Here is a 14,094-nt window from a genome sequence, read left to right as displayed (position 1 = left end):
TGGAAAGTAGTGAAGAGTGGCAAATGAAAAATATATTTAAAAAATTAATTGTTTTCCAATTACCACACAATAAGTTCGTCATAATAGCGTTTACAACTCTCCAATTAGGGAAAAAAAGTTTCTACTCATTTAATGTTAGTTTATTCTTATTTTTTTGACAGCAACTGATTTACAATTCAATTGCACGGCGAGTCATTGACAGCCCTCCCACTTCAAATGGATTTGACATATATAGCTGAAAATAGTAGTTATTATCCATCGCAAAAAATGATTTGCGTCTTTATGACATTATGTATTGTGTCATCACAACGTAGTGAAATAAACACTCGTAGTTTGGACCCGCATGATTGTAGAGCACTTTTCCAAACATTGAATTTTGTTGTTTTCCAATGCTTGTACTTTTGTAAGGTCCCCTTCAGGTTCCCACGCCAAGAAGCAAACTTAGAAAACTCAGTCACCGTATTGACGCAGCTCTAAAATGTCATCACTTCTTCTTCGTCCTCAGATGGTCGGCGCCATTGAAGACGCTAATGCCTCGCGATCGCACGCCACCGGCTTCCACAGTCACGCCCGGCTGCTGCATGACTTTGTCCAGGGTGGTTTTCTTGATGGCGGCCGGGGAGATCTTCTCCTGGTCCGCCAAGGACTGGAGCTCCCTAGAAACAGAAGGTCAGGCGGTCAGAACCCAGACGTACGCGGCCTGGATCCGACCTGGCTACCTGGTCCTGATGCAGGAGGCCTCCACGGCGTTGATGAGGAGGCTGCGGAAGCCGCCGCTCTCCATGACGTGGAGGGCGTGGATGGTGGCGCCCCCCGGTGAGCACACGTTGTCCTTGAGCTGGCCGGGATGTTGCTCCGAGTCTAATAACATCCGGGCGGCACCCTTTCAAGCACGCAAAAGGCTTAAGATGGTATCGGCCCCACGTTAATTGGCTCGCCGTCCGCCGGCCATCCTTCAGAGAGCGCTCAAAACCATGGTTTTCTCTCATTTGGCCGTTTGAAGGTACGCAAATAGGCGCCGCTCAAAATTGTGCAATAGCAAAGACTTTTCTGAAATGGCACTCGCCTTGACGTGACAGAGCCAAGCCTCGGGATCATTTCTCAAATTCTTTCCAATCGTAAAGAAAGTTCATACCAAGAGGGCGTGAGCTCCGAGGCGGACGGCCAGCCTCCTGGGAAGGCCCATCTTGACGCCGCCGTCGGCGAGGGCCTCCACGGCGGTGAAAGCCTGCAAGACCGCCCTCGGGGTTAAAATTAGCATTTTCTTCATAAACGTGGCTTTGCATTCACGCGTTTGTTCCTCCATGCTTGCAGAAAAAAACAAGACCGACTGAAAATGTGAATATCTCAATTATAAAGAGTCAGGTGTTTCTGCAGGTGCTCTGGTTTCCTCCCACATTCCAAAAGCATGGTTGGAGACTAAAAAATTTAGAATGTCAGACTATTCTAGATAAAAATATTTAGATTTTTCTTTTATAAATGGATTAAAAGAACAGAAAGTCGACACTCATCATTGTCTTTTTTGGGCCGCACAAAATCATGGGGCGGGCCAGATTTGGCCCCCGGGCCGCCACTTTGACACACATGCTCTAAATTGCCCCAATGTATGAGCGGGTTAGGGTTACAGCTAAATTTTGTATTAGTGAAAAAAACAAAGTATACATGTAGCTGACCTGAGGCCACGTAACTGGAAATGGAGGTAAAGGTATATTCCCCAAAAATAAAAAAGACTCACGTAAGCCGGTCCGCTTCCGCTCAGCCCCGTGACGGCATCGATGAGGTCCTCCTCCACTTCGGTGCAGTAACCCACGCTGGCCATCAGCTGCTCCAGCAGCTTTCCGTCCTCCACTTGGGCGTGGGTGCCCGTGGCGTAGACGGTGGCCCCTTCGCGCACCACCACCGGCGTGTTGGTCATGCAACGCATGACTTTGGGAGCGGCGCGGTACTGGAGCAGCTTCTGCGGAGGCCAACACTTCCCTTTAGGAACTTCTCTCGGTGGCCGGAGCCGGGTTTTCTCACCTTCTCGATGGAGCTGATGGCCACGCCCGCGGCGCAGGAGACGATGAGGTGGCGGTCTTCGATGCTGGGCCCGATCTCATCCAGCACGAAGGGAATGATGTGGGGCTTGACCGCCAGGAAAAGGACGTCACTCTTGTTCACCGTCTCTTTGTTGCTCGTGGTGAAATGAATGCCTAGTTTCTGCAAAAAAAGCGGAACAGAAAAAAACCCTGATTAAAATGACCTGTTGCTTCTCGTTAACTGATGGCTAATAGACTAGCTCAGTCATTTTCAACCCACCCGGAGACCCTGGACGGTGGGGAGATCGCTCTCAGGGGAGCTGGCTGTGATTCTGTGAGCGGCGATGACGCCTAAACATATCCACATTTTGGGTCAAGGCGCCGTCCAAATAAAAAAGGGCGAGTTTGGGAATCATACCTGCGGATGTGAAGCCTCGTACCAGCGCGTGGGCCACCTGGCCCGCTCCGATAAAACCCACGCTCATGTTACCTGCGATGCAAAATGAGAAAGTTCAATTCAAATGTTGATGAAATCCATCTCCCAAGATGTCATTTTAGAAATGAGAGTCAGTAAATCAATACAGAATAAAATGAGCACCAACAAAATAGAAGGGGGGGGGGGGTGTAGTATACACCCGCATCCTGGTATTAATATGATTTCAAGATCATAATTCAAGCTATTATTAGATTATTTTGATCAAGAGTTGGAGTACTTCCACTGGACTGCTTGTAACTACTGCTGTGAAAATGAGTTTAAGCTAACCAACCACGACTAATTGTTCCTAAAAGTGATCATTTAGGAAGTAAACTTGGTCAGAGAACAGTTTTATGATCATAAACCTACAAAATACTGCTGTAAATATCATATAGCATGAAAAATAATGTATAACGTGCATGTTTTGAATAAATAACTGGAGGAAATGTTAATACTATTACGTTATGTTAATAATATAGGTTTATACGTATAACAAAATTGTTTTAAATGTGCAGTAAACCAAATTGAATAAGCCATAAAGTTCATAAGAATGTATCCTTAATACTAGCTCTTATCTGTAGCTTAACAAGTAAATCATAAAACACGAAAAGTCCATTAATAATTGTCCTTTAGTGGGGTAAACTCGAAAAACAGTTGTCAAAGTTTGACAAATGAAAGGGAAGGTTTTTGAAAGCTAAAAGAGTAAACAAACACCATTTGTTAAACGTGTAGTGAAACGCTCGGTGAACATTTATTTAAAAGAAAAAGAAAAAGAAACTTACGTCTAAAACGACGGAATTCTTGAAAGAAATGGTACTTTCCACGTTGATTTCGCCTTGTTATGAACAGTACCTGAGAGCGACACAATTGAGCGAGGGCTATCTTAGCCAATGAAACTGCGCGCTTTGGGAACGTGACACGTCAAGGACCAATCATGTTAAATAACTAGGGCGGGAGGATTGTCTCCAAGGCGGAACCAATTGCATCATTTTGTGCCGCGGGGGGGAAGATTAGCAACAGATGCGCGATGCTAGCATCTGCCGGCTGGATGTGGAAATACACTAATTTACAAATAAACATTTCAAGTTTGTGAAATGTTATCACCTCTTCAAAAACAGTGATATTTACAGTAATTAAATCGTTAACCTTGGTGCAGCTAACTAATAACTAGCTAATTAAATGTGTAGAAAATCAGTTTTCATTGATTTACTGCTAGGCATATTGAGAAGCAAAAAAGAGGAGCTAATATTAATAAACAAATACTGTCATAAACAATGTATTTAGAAATATACACAACAGAACAAACATCAGAAAAACATATTATAGTCCAAGTTGTACATTAAATATACTATTGAGATACATATTTTATGCATGGTGATTAATTATCCTCTTATATACTTAACCAACAGTACACCTACACTTAAGGATGACTGTAGTAATACCAAATGTCTCCTATGAGAGGCAGCAAAGAGGATAATGAAATAGAAGGACTTGTTTTATTTGTGTGCAACATAAATAAATATACGGGCAGGTCTTTTAGACTTGATAATTTCTTTGGGTGCTGGCGTGTTGACAAAAAACAAGCACCCATGACCATACAGAAGTTCTGCGATTGCCAATGGCCCTGGAAAAAATAGGGAGTTTGGTTCCTTGAAAAGTAGCAAAGAAAGTTTAAGCACCCCGACTAAACCAACAACCCAAACGATCCTAGAGACCCCCTCAGAGTCTACCATGTTGACGTCACGCTTAAAGAATCCTCCTAAAGAGAGTCTTTGTGGACATTTCAGACGGGAGCGCTGGAGACGAAACGAATTCTCTGCGAGTAGATGAGATCCACAAAGTAAAGAATCAGATTGAGGTTGGTAAAGACAGCCACCACCATCTTACTGTCCCAGGGACATTCTCCCCGCGGACAGTGTTCCGGACGTTCGCTGGAACTGTACTTTTTGTCAAAGCTAAAGATGGGCCAGACCAGCGCCGTGCTGAGGTAGAGGACCACGGCGCCAAATGTGTAAATGACCACGAAGCGATCGAAGGGGAAGCGCAGGGAAGCCGTCCTCCCGGAGATGGTGAACAAGACCACCAGCACGGTGATGCAAAAGCACAGGCTGTAGACCACCACGCAGTACTCGGTGGCCACAAAGTTTTCGTACTGACTACGGTTCTCCAGCGCCCCGAAGATAATGCAAGCCACAAATCCCTGGACCACCTTGAGCAACCCGGACAGCGTGGCCATGTAGCCCACCACGGCGCCGGGTTTGGCCCTCGTGATGAAGACCTCGGCGGCGTAAGGGAAGACGCAGACGGCGGACACCACCGTCACGGCGATGCGGTAGGCTTGCTCCTCGCATCCCTCCTCGGGACACTCCGTGTCCAGGAAGTAGACGGGGTAGACCACCGAGGCGGTGACGTACATGAGCGTGGCCAACATGGCAAAAGACACGGTCAGGTTGTCCCAGGAGATGGGAAGGCAGACGTGGAGTCTGGTGATGTCCAGGCTGAAGACCACCAACGTGACGGCCAGGCAGAAACACCAGGTGAACATGCAAAAGTAGCCGTAGTCGGCGGTGTAGTCCGCCTTGTGGGACACCAGGGCCACCACGGCCGAGCCCAGGAGCAACTGGCACATCCGAGCCGCCCCCAAGGGGGACAGGACGGCTTCTTTGTTGAGGTAATGCCCACCGTGAGCGTCCATCTTGAAGAACCAAGTCCTCAACCCCCTCGCCAAGTGGTCTTTCTTTTAATAGCCGACCCAGTACTCCGTGGGAGGCTCGGATCCGTTTCCGTATTCCAAGGTCGGTGGAATGGACGACCCTCCCCTTTTTGGCTAACAGGTGCGCTGCTTTGTCACTCGAGACCCTCGCCGTCGTGGGAAAAACTTTTCCAATCTTTCCGTATGTTCTTTTCGTCAGTCGCCGTGGAAAGGAAAAGTTGCTGCCGTGTTCGCCGCTCACCAACTGGAAAGTGCTAAAAATAGGGGTGAAAGGGTGTTCCATAAGAGCGCGGGAGGCTACATGTGGTGGGCAGCGGGGGAGTGGTCTTTCTCGGGAGGGTGAGTCACGACTCCTGCCGGAAGAAAGTGCTGTTTATACGGCGCGTAATGACAGGGCGGACGGGCGACACGCCCACTTAAGACGCCAATTACGCAGCAGCCAACAGGGAAAATTATACAGAAGCAGCAACTAGCAAGTGGACGCCAATAAGCAGTTTCCCAAAATAAGCATGGCAAGTGTCATGGTTGCGCTTTGGATGAGAGACCAGTGCGTCTTGTACATGACGTCCAATCTGATCTCACTGGGAGGGATGGCAGCAAAAAAAAATTGACGGCAAAGTCTAAAGGGTGGAATGAATAATTCCCCCAACAAGACCTAACAATGCTAATTGGCTAACATGCACCACCTATGTTAGCATTAGCTCGAGCTAAGCTAGCCCTGAAGAAAAAAAACTCGAAAACTGGCCACATTTTGTTTTACATGTATTTATTAATATTATTATTATGTATTACAATAGGTTAATTTGCAACTGGTTGGAGAAATTAAATAGTTAATTTTATTTATATACATTCCATCGTCCCACGGGCCTCCATTGGCCCCCCGAGCCACATCTTTGAGACCACCGCTCCAAAAATGAGATGCATGAATGATCATAAGAGAACATTTGTTTTTCTCTTTTAAATGAACGTAACACGTCTTTTCTAATAGCAAGACGTGCAAACACAAAGAGGAAAAATGTATTTACAATTTCGCAAAGAATGACTACTCTGCAAAAGAACAAGCACTTATAAATACGATTTACATGACAAAATAAATATGTGGAGTTTCTCCTGTTAACAATATGTTACAGAATAAAATTACAATGAATGATACCACGATTGGTTCGAGAAATGATCCATACGGCTTTGTTATTATCTTCAAAAAAAGTGAGCTTTCTGATGGAATAAAAACACAAAGTTGTCAACACACCAAAGAAAAAAAAACTATACAAATAATCTAAAAATATACAAATATTTGTCTCCCTTTAGCTCATTGTAAGGATTGGGCCCAACTAGCCACAAGCTAACTTTTAGCTTTGTAATATGGGGACAATGAACAAAGTCCCTAAAAACCAAAAAGTGTATCTAAAGTTTTTGGGCCCTAAATGACGTTTGTTTCAGGAGGTTCTTTGGACTTTTCCTCAAAAACTGCCTTACAAATGGGAGTAGTTCTGACACCAAGTCAGTGGCCATTTTCAGTTTTTTTTTTTCCTAAAACTGGGCGCTAGTTTGTGGCTAGCTTAGCTGCCGCTACTGAGCATGCCCAGTAGTTTGGCGGGGTCCAAGCCCTGCTGCTGCGCCATCTTCTGCACGTCAAAGCCCATGCGCATGAGGAACTGGATGACGTTCATCTCCTGGCCCGTGAACTGGTCCCGGACGGCGGGGCAGCTGGGATTGCAGTGCGGCCACGGGCAGCTGTCCATCAAGTGGACGGGGCAGCCTTTGGGCGGGGCTTTGTTGTTGCGGTTGTCCTGGAGGCTGCGGTCCCAGCAGTGCAGCGCCCGCGGCAACGACGTGCCCTTCACCTGCACGTCCGTCCAGTAGCTGTATGCCGGTGGTAGAGGGCGCTCTTTACTCACCGCTAGCTAGGCTAAATGGCGGTCAGCGCGCGTTTTTCGGCACTCACGTTCTCGTGATGACTTCGTGGGAGAGGCACGCGGGGGCGAACGTAGCTCTAAAACGGGAAAAAAAATACATCGGATGTGGTGGCTGCGTATCGATTACATTTTTCTTTTTTCCGGTTGCCGGGCAGAGCCTATCTCGGGCGACGGCGTCCCGGACTGGTCGCCGGTTAGCCGTAGAGACATACGACCGATCTTGCTGTCGCCAATGTTCATGTTAATGTATTATTATGGTCTATTTTATTCGCTTAGTGGATTATTTATTGAGTGTTTTGAAATATTAGAAGCTGGGGTGCTATTGTGGGAGGGCCTTGATAACTTGGTAAACAAACAGAAGCTAAAAGTAACTACTGAGATCAAATCCAATACTGGAAATATATATATTAATATGGCATGTTTGGATTGTAATCTACTACACTACAATGTTCTTTTGACCGATTATAGACATTGAAAAGCAAAAAAATAACAACAACTAGCCATACAGTTAATATATAATCATTTTAAAATGGCTAAATTTGAGTCCCCCCAAAATAAAGTGTGCGTACTCACGGAACGTCTTTGAGGGTGTTCCTCAACTCAATGCCCAGATTTTGGATGTAGCGCCACTGGCCCTCCTGCACCGGTTGCCCCGTCAACTGGACGTTATCCACCGTCAACTGGGCCTCGTCAAACAGCCACTGGACCACAAAGACCGGGCCTGGGAAGCGTCCCCGTTAAACCCAGCTGTCCTCCTGTGGATTCGGAGGTGCCGGAGCCTACTTTTGATGGAGGGGAAGACTCGGTAGCCGAAGAAACAATTCCATTCTTCTCCTGGGTGGGCTTGCTTGCATTTCTCGGGCACCACTCCGCCCCAGTACCTGGCCACAAGGTCAAACATTGAGTCCAGTCGTGGCAAAATGGCGTCAGTGAGCAATCAGTGCAGCCTAATGATTTGCAGCTGGATGAAAATCTAGATCATGAATGGTTTACAATGCCTGTCAATTTCAGGCGCAGATGAAAATGTGACTTATGACGTCGTGAAACTGCACTTATTTTCTAAAAGCAACATTTCGACATGTTTTTTGAATCGATTATATGCAGCCAAATCATCGGAAAAATGTAAAGTACGCGTGGCAGTACACCAAATGGCCACCGGAGGGTGTGTTTTCACAACAAACAATGATGACGTCGTATGAGCTCATCATCATCCTCAAGTGCGGCGTCCGAATTCTGACAGTGATGGACGTCACATCTTTTGGATTTAAGATGGGCGAACGACTTAAAATGAAATTTAGTGCCAGAGATGATTATTTTCACATAGTACTGTGCATGTACATACACACAAATATGTCTTTAAATATGTAAAATTCAACTTGTAGCTTACTTGATGCCTCTCTTGATGGTCTCGGTGGGCGCGCAGCTGACGGCGTCCAAGCAGTCGCTCAAGTCGTACTGCTTGTTGTCCAGGAACCATCCCGAATCGGCCAGGCCGCGCACCTGGATGGCGCCGTGTCCCAGGCCCTCCAGCAGTTCCGCCACACGGTCCACGTTCAGCAGCACGCCCGTCCCGCCGGCGCTGGACGCAAAAGGACATTTTTTCCAACTTCTGCTTAGTCGGGCTTATCCGTCCACCGCGTACTTACCTGCTCCCGGCCAGCAGCAAGACTTTGGCGTTGTCCAGGCTCTTTTTCAGCAAATCCTTCACCACCTCTTGAATGATCAGCGAGCCCATAAAAGCGTAGCCGCCTGCTCGTCGGACAAAAGACAAAACGTATATATTTACAATTTAAACCGGTCTCTCTTAACCTTTGCGAGCGCCGTCTTGTGGCCAAAGTAGTAAGTTCACTTTGTGTTCACAGAACACAGCAAATTACGATTGAGTATTTTCGACTATTTTGCTATGGCACTTTTGCCTACGGCTCAGGACCCACATGTGGCACTTTTGATGGTGCATACGGCTCTTAGCTAAAATATGGAAACGGCTGGTGACCAATCGAAGTGTCATATTGCCACTGTGGTATTGACACTAAGTCGAGCGACGCTAATGATAAATATATATTTTTTCATCAGACTTACTGTGCTCGCTTTTGGCGGTGGCACCGCTCCACGCGTCGCTGGAACAGTACGGGACGTACCTGCCAAAACAATATTTCATCAATGATAGGAAACCTGTCATAATTATGTATTTTTTGGTAAAAACAGGAGTCCACCTACACCATGTTAGCATTCCACCAATGAGGGTTTTCCTCCGGCAGCGGAGACAGGATCCCGGTGCCTGCGCAGACAAATTGCCGCATATCATTACCGTTAGCCCGCCGATTATAGTCATTAGGCCGCGTTGAAAGACGGAGGCGGGCGCCGAGGCCAGCGACTTCAGACAAACTCAATAACTTTGTGTTCATCTATTGGCTCCAAATGAGTTTTTGGAGCCAAAATGGCAGTTGATAAAAGAAGTTGAACTCACCTGTTTTGGTTTGAGGCCACTTGGACGAGCTCATCAGCCTCCTCATGGTCTCGTATCGGCTGTCGCAGTTCTCTTTGTTGAAACAGTACCAGCCGCCTGCGCACAAAAAGACGTGTCTTTTACAGCCAAGGACGTCCAATCTCTTTTCTTGCTGTAATGTAAGTTAGCTCAGCGCTAGTGGAGGTGAAGAATATTTTTTGACTCACCCTCCAGGAATATGAGCCAGCGTCTGCTTCCTTTGGACTCTTTCAGGTAATACCTAAAGGATGAGCAAGAATACACCATTGTGTCACAAACACACGCCATCTTCTGGCCTTCCGCCAGCGTAACGAGATACACTTTTAAACATCGTAGTTGGACTTCCCCGCCACAGATAAGACGCCTTTGGCCTTTATGTTTTATCTCAAATGTTGGCGTCATAATCTTGCGGGAAAAAAAAAGGTGACAATTGGCAGCGGCGGTGGCAAAAAGATGGCTTATCTCCATCACCCCTATCGCTCTCCTGGGTCAAATTGCACTTTTTTTGCGCTCGTCATTCTTTGCCGATGATCTGGCGACGACAGCGATGAGCAAATGGATCGGTATTTTAGAGATTAGAACCATAATATGGGGGTGGATTTTGCGAGGTGGGAAAAACACGGGTTTGCCAATCGATTAAATTCTAAACAGCAGGGCCGGTTTTTGGAATGGGCAATGTGGGCGAGCGCTCAGGGCACAATCTGTTTGGAGGGCGCTCCCTAAAATGGTTTGTGCCGTCTAGATTTTGCTCTATCTAGCGTCATTGGAGTGTCACTGCATCTCGTCTAAATTGTGCCAATTAATTGAACAATTTTTGATTTTGCTTCATCACACTTTGGCTTTTTTTGGTGACTTTCCCCCGTTGGAATTAGTAAGACTGGAATCCAATCCCGGGAAGGCCATCTCGCACATATTAAATGATTTTATTCATCAGCAAATGAGAGCTGATGGATTTAGCATCTCGGACAAGTACTGAATGAGAAAAAAAAATGAATAAAAAAGGGGCCATCTGTTAGCCAAGCGCTATTTCTCTAAAGAGCTTTAGCAGACGGGCTCCCGTAAAAGGAGGAATTACGCAGAATTACGACTCTTAAATCCGCCAATAGAGCGAGCGAGCGAGCGCGTATCGTTTTTAGTCACGTCCGCACGTGTCGACTGCAGTCCAGGATACGTCAAAGTAAATCACAAACCAATTAGACCACCTCCAAATAGTAAAAATAAAAGTAGACCCAATGTTCCTGGAATCGACATTTCTTTCCATTGCTTTACTATTAAAATGATTCTTTTACTCAAGCACAACTTTTTTTTAGCCCGGAAAAACCATAAAGTGATGAAAAAGGGTCTAAAAAATGTGCCAAATTCTTGAATGGAATATTAATCTTTGAAGCAGAGGACCCAAATTCTTTAGAATTTGGCCTTGTCAATCATACAAGTAAATAAACCATTGGCCCATTAAAATCTGGATGTGCCCTAATTCGGACCCTGATCCCTAAGTTGAAAAACACTTCCAATAAACACTTTTTAAAAAGTTGTGCATGTTCAACTCAATGTATTCCATTTGAGACGATAGACGTCCAATCACTGACCAGAGTGGACGTCTATCGCCGTCCACATAGGTACGTACCCTGCGGGGCTTCCATCGTTGCAGGTGACCGAGGCGTTGTCCAAAAGGTGCAGCCTCATGTCGTGGTCGAGTTTCTGCGCCGAGCACGGGTACAGCGACTGCGCCAGGTTCTTCACCTGAGTCATGAAGTTATCCATGTTGTCCTCCACGGCCGTGAAATCCAGAGGGAAGCTCTCGGCGGCGGCGGCGGCGTCGCCCCGGTGACCACCTGCGCCTCCACCGGTCGCCCGGTAGGTAGGAGGCGGTGGCGAGCGTCGCGCTTGCGGGCTCCGGCCACCACCGGCACCGGCATTGGCACCACCTCCACCAGTACCGGCACCACCGGCACCACGGAATCTCCTGGCGCACTCTCCGGTCCCGACCCGCATCGTCACCACCAGGAGGAGCGGCAGCAAGGACGAAGCGATCCGGACGGCCGTCATCTTTAATCCTTTCGAGCAATTCTTCTTTTCTTTCTTCTTCTTCTTCTTGTGCAAAAGTCTTTTCCTCCTCGCGCGCTCGTGGATTTTATTCAAACTTTCCCCCCTCGGGAGTAAGTCTAGCCAATCAGAAGAAGGTGGGCAGGACCGATGCACGATCGAGCGTAGTAGGAACGACCGTGGACACGCCCACAACCCTTTAAGTAGGGGAGGGGGGTTTGCTTGATGACCACCCCACCCCCCCCAAAAACAACAACAACACGTGCTCCTCTTGATCTGGGCTCTTTTATTTCATGTGGTGTCTTTTATTGGCTTTAAGCTGCCCATTTCCCCACTGCGACGCCCTTTGATTATGATTGACGGCTGGAGACGTCCAATCTTTTCAAACCGGCCTTTCAATGGATCTGTCCACTATTCATCCCGCCTCTCATGGCATACTTGTTTTTCTTCTTTTTTTTGTATGCAGACAGGGCCTCTTAAAGATCAAAGCGACCATCACATACCCCCCAGCCGCCCCCCGGCCCCCATCCATCCCCCCCTTCCCACATCAGTCTTCTTCTTCCACTTTTGTCTGGCTACAAACGTTCCCGGGTGACGTTCCGGGAGATGCGAAGCATCCCGAGAGCGCTTTGTTTTCTTTGATTTGGTCTCGTCGGGTGAACCTGCTCCGTAACTCGGGCCACCTTTCATCTAAAATGACCTGGAAGTACCCTAAAAGGACCCTAACGTCAGGCTAAATGAACTCGTCACATTTAAAGTGCAAAAAGTCAGAATTCTTTCACGTTATTGCTCATCAATGGGTATCAATGGGAGTAGCATGCATTCGCTGGAGTATAATGAAAAAGAATAAAGCAGCGCTCTAGGTCACATTAGCCTCACAATATGCTCTAAAGAAAATCTCGGCCCATATTGGGGCGCTTCGGGAATAGAGAGCAATTTAGGGCGGTCCTAAATTGCACAGTAGCCATTTTGGCAAGTTGACTTTCCCAGCGAGAATGGAGTCAAATTTGCATTCTCTTTGAAGAGAGCGCCTCCCGACATAAGTGGACGAGCGGGCGGGGATTGGTCCTGGAATGAGCTCATTTGAAAATGACCCAGCTGTTGTGAATGGACCCCCGTCTAATCCCCCCAAAGGGCCAAAGTCTTTCATCTACGATCTGTCGCACGCGCGCCTTTTAGCGCTCAAACCGCGCCGCGGACGGCCACGGGTTCCGCTCGCCATTGTCGCGGCGGGCCGGTCCGCTGGGTGGAGTTTAGATCAAAGAGACGGACGGGCCTCTGTAAAGGGACGGGCTCTCTGGCTCAAATCATCAGAAACAGGTGGAGGTCCTCGCTGGGAGAACAAAGGCCAGATCCCCGTCCGTCCGTGAAGAATTTATGTTCCACGGGGGAGTTCCTTGAAATCCTTTGCCATCGGGGGCCACAAAAGCACACCAAACCAAAGCGCCACCTGGTGGAAAGCGCAAGTGAATTTGGCTAGCTATTGGTCGGGCTTTGAAAACAAAGTCATAGCTAGATTAGGGGCCCTTTCATCCATGGGGCCAGCCACATGGCCCCCCAAATTCCACCTTTAGACATGACCTCCATCCCCACTCAGGCCCATCAGCTGGTGCCATCTAAGATGTCCGTGCAACCGGCTTTGGAGCCGGAGAGAGTAAGCCAGGCACCAGACATCTGCGTAACAGGCTCCCATTTCGTAAGAGGGGGCCATCTATTGGTTGCAGATGATGCCCCCCAAGCCCCCCACCCAATTCCCAAACCCCGAAAGAAGGAGTCTTTCAAGAGAGGACAGCTTGCATGAGGTAGGACTGGACGCGCTCAGCTGTTTGTTGTTGGCCGACGGATGCGCCGGGAAAGAAAAATGGACAGACATCCTTCGGCAACATGCTAAACAGGCTGAAAACAGGCTCCTCCCCCACACTAGACTGTATGGCGATGAAATAATCAGCGGTAGCTTTCTTGTTAGCCGCTTTCATTGAGCGCCGTGGCTCGCCAAGCGTCTGACAGGCGGCGTGACATCACGGCGCTACTTGATTACTTTCCGTGGGCTCGTCCAGGCCTCCAACGAGTCGACTTTTTTTCTTTTTTTTTTTTTTCCCGGGAGGAAAGTTAAATCATCATCGCCGCTGTCTTTTCACCCTCTGACACGCACGTTAGCATATATCGCGCACTCGTCACATTTACAGTCACTTACACTGACTTATTGCAATACTGTCCTAAAATGGCTGCCTGGCTCTCAACTCAACTTCATTTCATTCATTCCTTTACTTAACCTTTTTTGGGCAATTTAACAAGTTCAACGATCAAAATTGGCCGTCAATGTTTTTGTCGAGCGACGTTTTTCCAAACAAAAGACTTTACTCGGAGTCCCTCGCATCTGTTTGTAATATTTGATGAGAAGGGGCACCGCAGCGGCTACGTTAGCTTCTCACGCTAACTGGCTA

The 14,094-nt window shown here is 47.5% G+C and overlaps 3 protein-coding genes across 3 annotated transcripts; all 3 read right to left on the bottom strand.

Moving 5' to 3' along the window:
• Positions 1–119: 119 nt before the first annotated feature.
• On the bottom strand, positions 120–3,372 carry LOC144208589 (pyrroline-5-carboxylate reductase 1, mitochondrial-like). Its single transcript, XM_077734517.1, has 8 exons — positions 3,276–3,372; positions 2,437–2,508; positions 2,299–2,369; positions 2,020–2,199; positions 1,736–1,957; positions 1,136–1,228; positions 720–883; positions 120–656 (listed from the first exon to the last, which is right to left on the bottom strand). Exons 2-8 carry the CDS (start codon positions 2,501–2,503, stop codon positions 485–487), a joined length of 969 nt encoding a protein of 322 aa, XP_077590643.1. The 5' UTR covers positions 2,504–2,508; positions 3,276–3,372; the 3' UTR covers positions 120–484.
• A 525-nt stretch (positions 3,373–3,897) lies between these two features.
• Positions 3,898–5,552, bottom strand: myadml2 (myeloid associated differentiation marker like 2). The gene has a single exon (XM_077734803.1). It carries the CDS (start codon positions 5,186–5,188, stop codon positions 4,277–4,279), a length of 912 nt encoding a protein of 303 aa, XP_077590929.1. The 5' UTR covers positions 5,189–5,552; the 3' UTR covers positions 3,898–4,276.
• Positions 5,553–5,962: 410 nt separating this feature from the next.
• notum1a (notum, palmitoleoyl-protein carboxylesterase a) lies at positions 5,963–11,917 on the bottom strand. Its single transcript, XM_077734858.1, has 11 exons — positions 11,232–11,917; positions 9,796–9,848; positions 9,590–9,685; positions 9,340–9,400; positions 9,202–9,260; positions 8,769–8,871; positions 8,510–8,701; positions 7,906–8,003; positions 7,696–7,843; positions 7,152–7,199; positions 5,963–7,069 (listed from the first exon to the last, which is right to left on the bottom strand). The coding sequence occupies exons 1-11, from the start codon at positions 11,651–11,653 to the stop codon at positions 6,766–6,768; spliced, it is 1,584 nt and encodes a 527-aa protein (XP_077590984.1). The 5' UTR covers positions 11,654–11,917; the 3' UTR covers positions 5,963–6,765.
• Positions 11,918–14,094: the final 2,177 nt, after the last annotated feature.

The sequence above is a fragment of the Stigmatopora nigra genome, chromosome 15 (genome assembly GCF_051989575.1).
Source record: "Stigmatopora nigra isolate UIUO_SnigA chromosome 15, RoL_Snig_1.1, whole genome shotgun sequence".
Classification (NCBI taxonomy): Eukaryota; Metazoa; Chordata; class Actinopteri; order Syngnathiformes; family Syngnathidae; genus Stigmatopora; species Stigmatopora nigra.
This window is presented reverse-complemented; position numbering and strand designations above follow the sequence as displayed.

Bases quoted from the DNA above. Each gene is read 5' to 3' on its own strand.
- LOC144208589 (XM_077734517.1), bottom strand. From the start codon at position 2,503: ATGAGCGTGGGTTTTATCGGAGCGGGCCAGGTGGCCCACGCGCTGGTA. The intron at 2,200-2,298 runs GTGGGTTGAAAA...CTTTTTTTGCAG, and splicing joins CCACCGTCCAGGGTCTCCGG to AAACTAGGCATTCATTTCAC. The intron at 1,229-1,735 runs GTGAGTCTTTTT...GCGGTCTTGCAG, and splicing joins GCGGAAGCGGACCGGCTTAC to GCTTTCACCGCCGTGGAGGC.
- myadml2 (XM_077734803.1), bottom strand. From the start codon at position 5,188: ATGGACGCTCACGGTGGGCATTACCTCAACAAAGAAGCCGTCCTGTCC.
- notum1a (XM_077734858.1), bottom strand. From the start codon at position 11,653: ATGACGGCCGTCCGGATCGCTTCGTCCTTGCTGCCGCTCCTCCTGGTG. The intron at 9,849-11,231 runs GTACGTACCTAT...CTCATCCTTTAG, and splicing joins AACGATGGAAGCCCCGCAGG to GTATTACCTGAAAGAGTCCA. The intron at 8,004-8,509 runs GTAAGCTACAAG...CCTTGTGGCCAG, and splicing joins ACCATCAAGAGAGGCATCAA to GTACTGGGGCGGAGTGGTGC.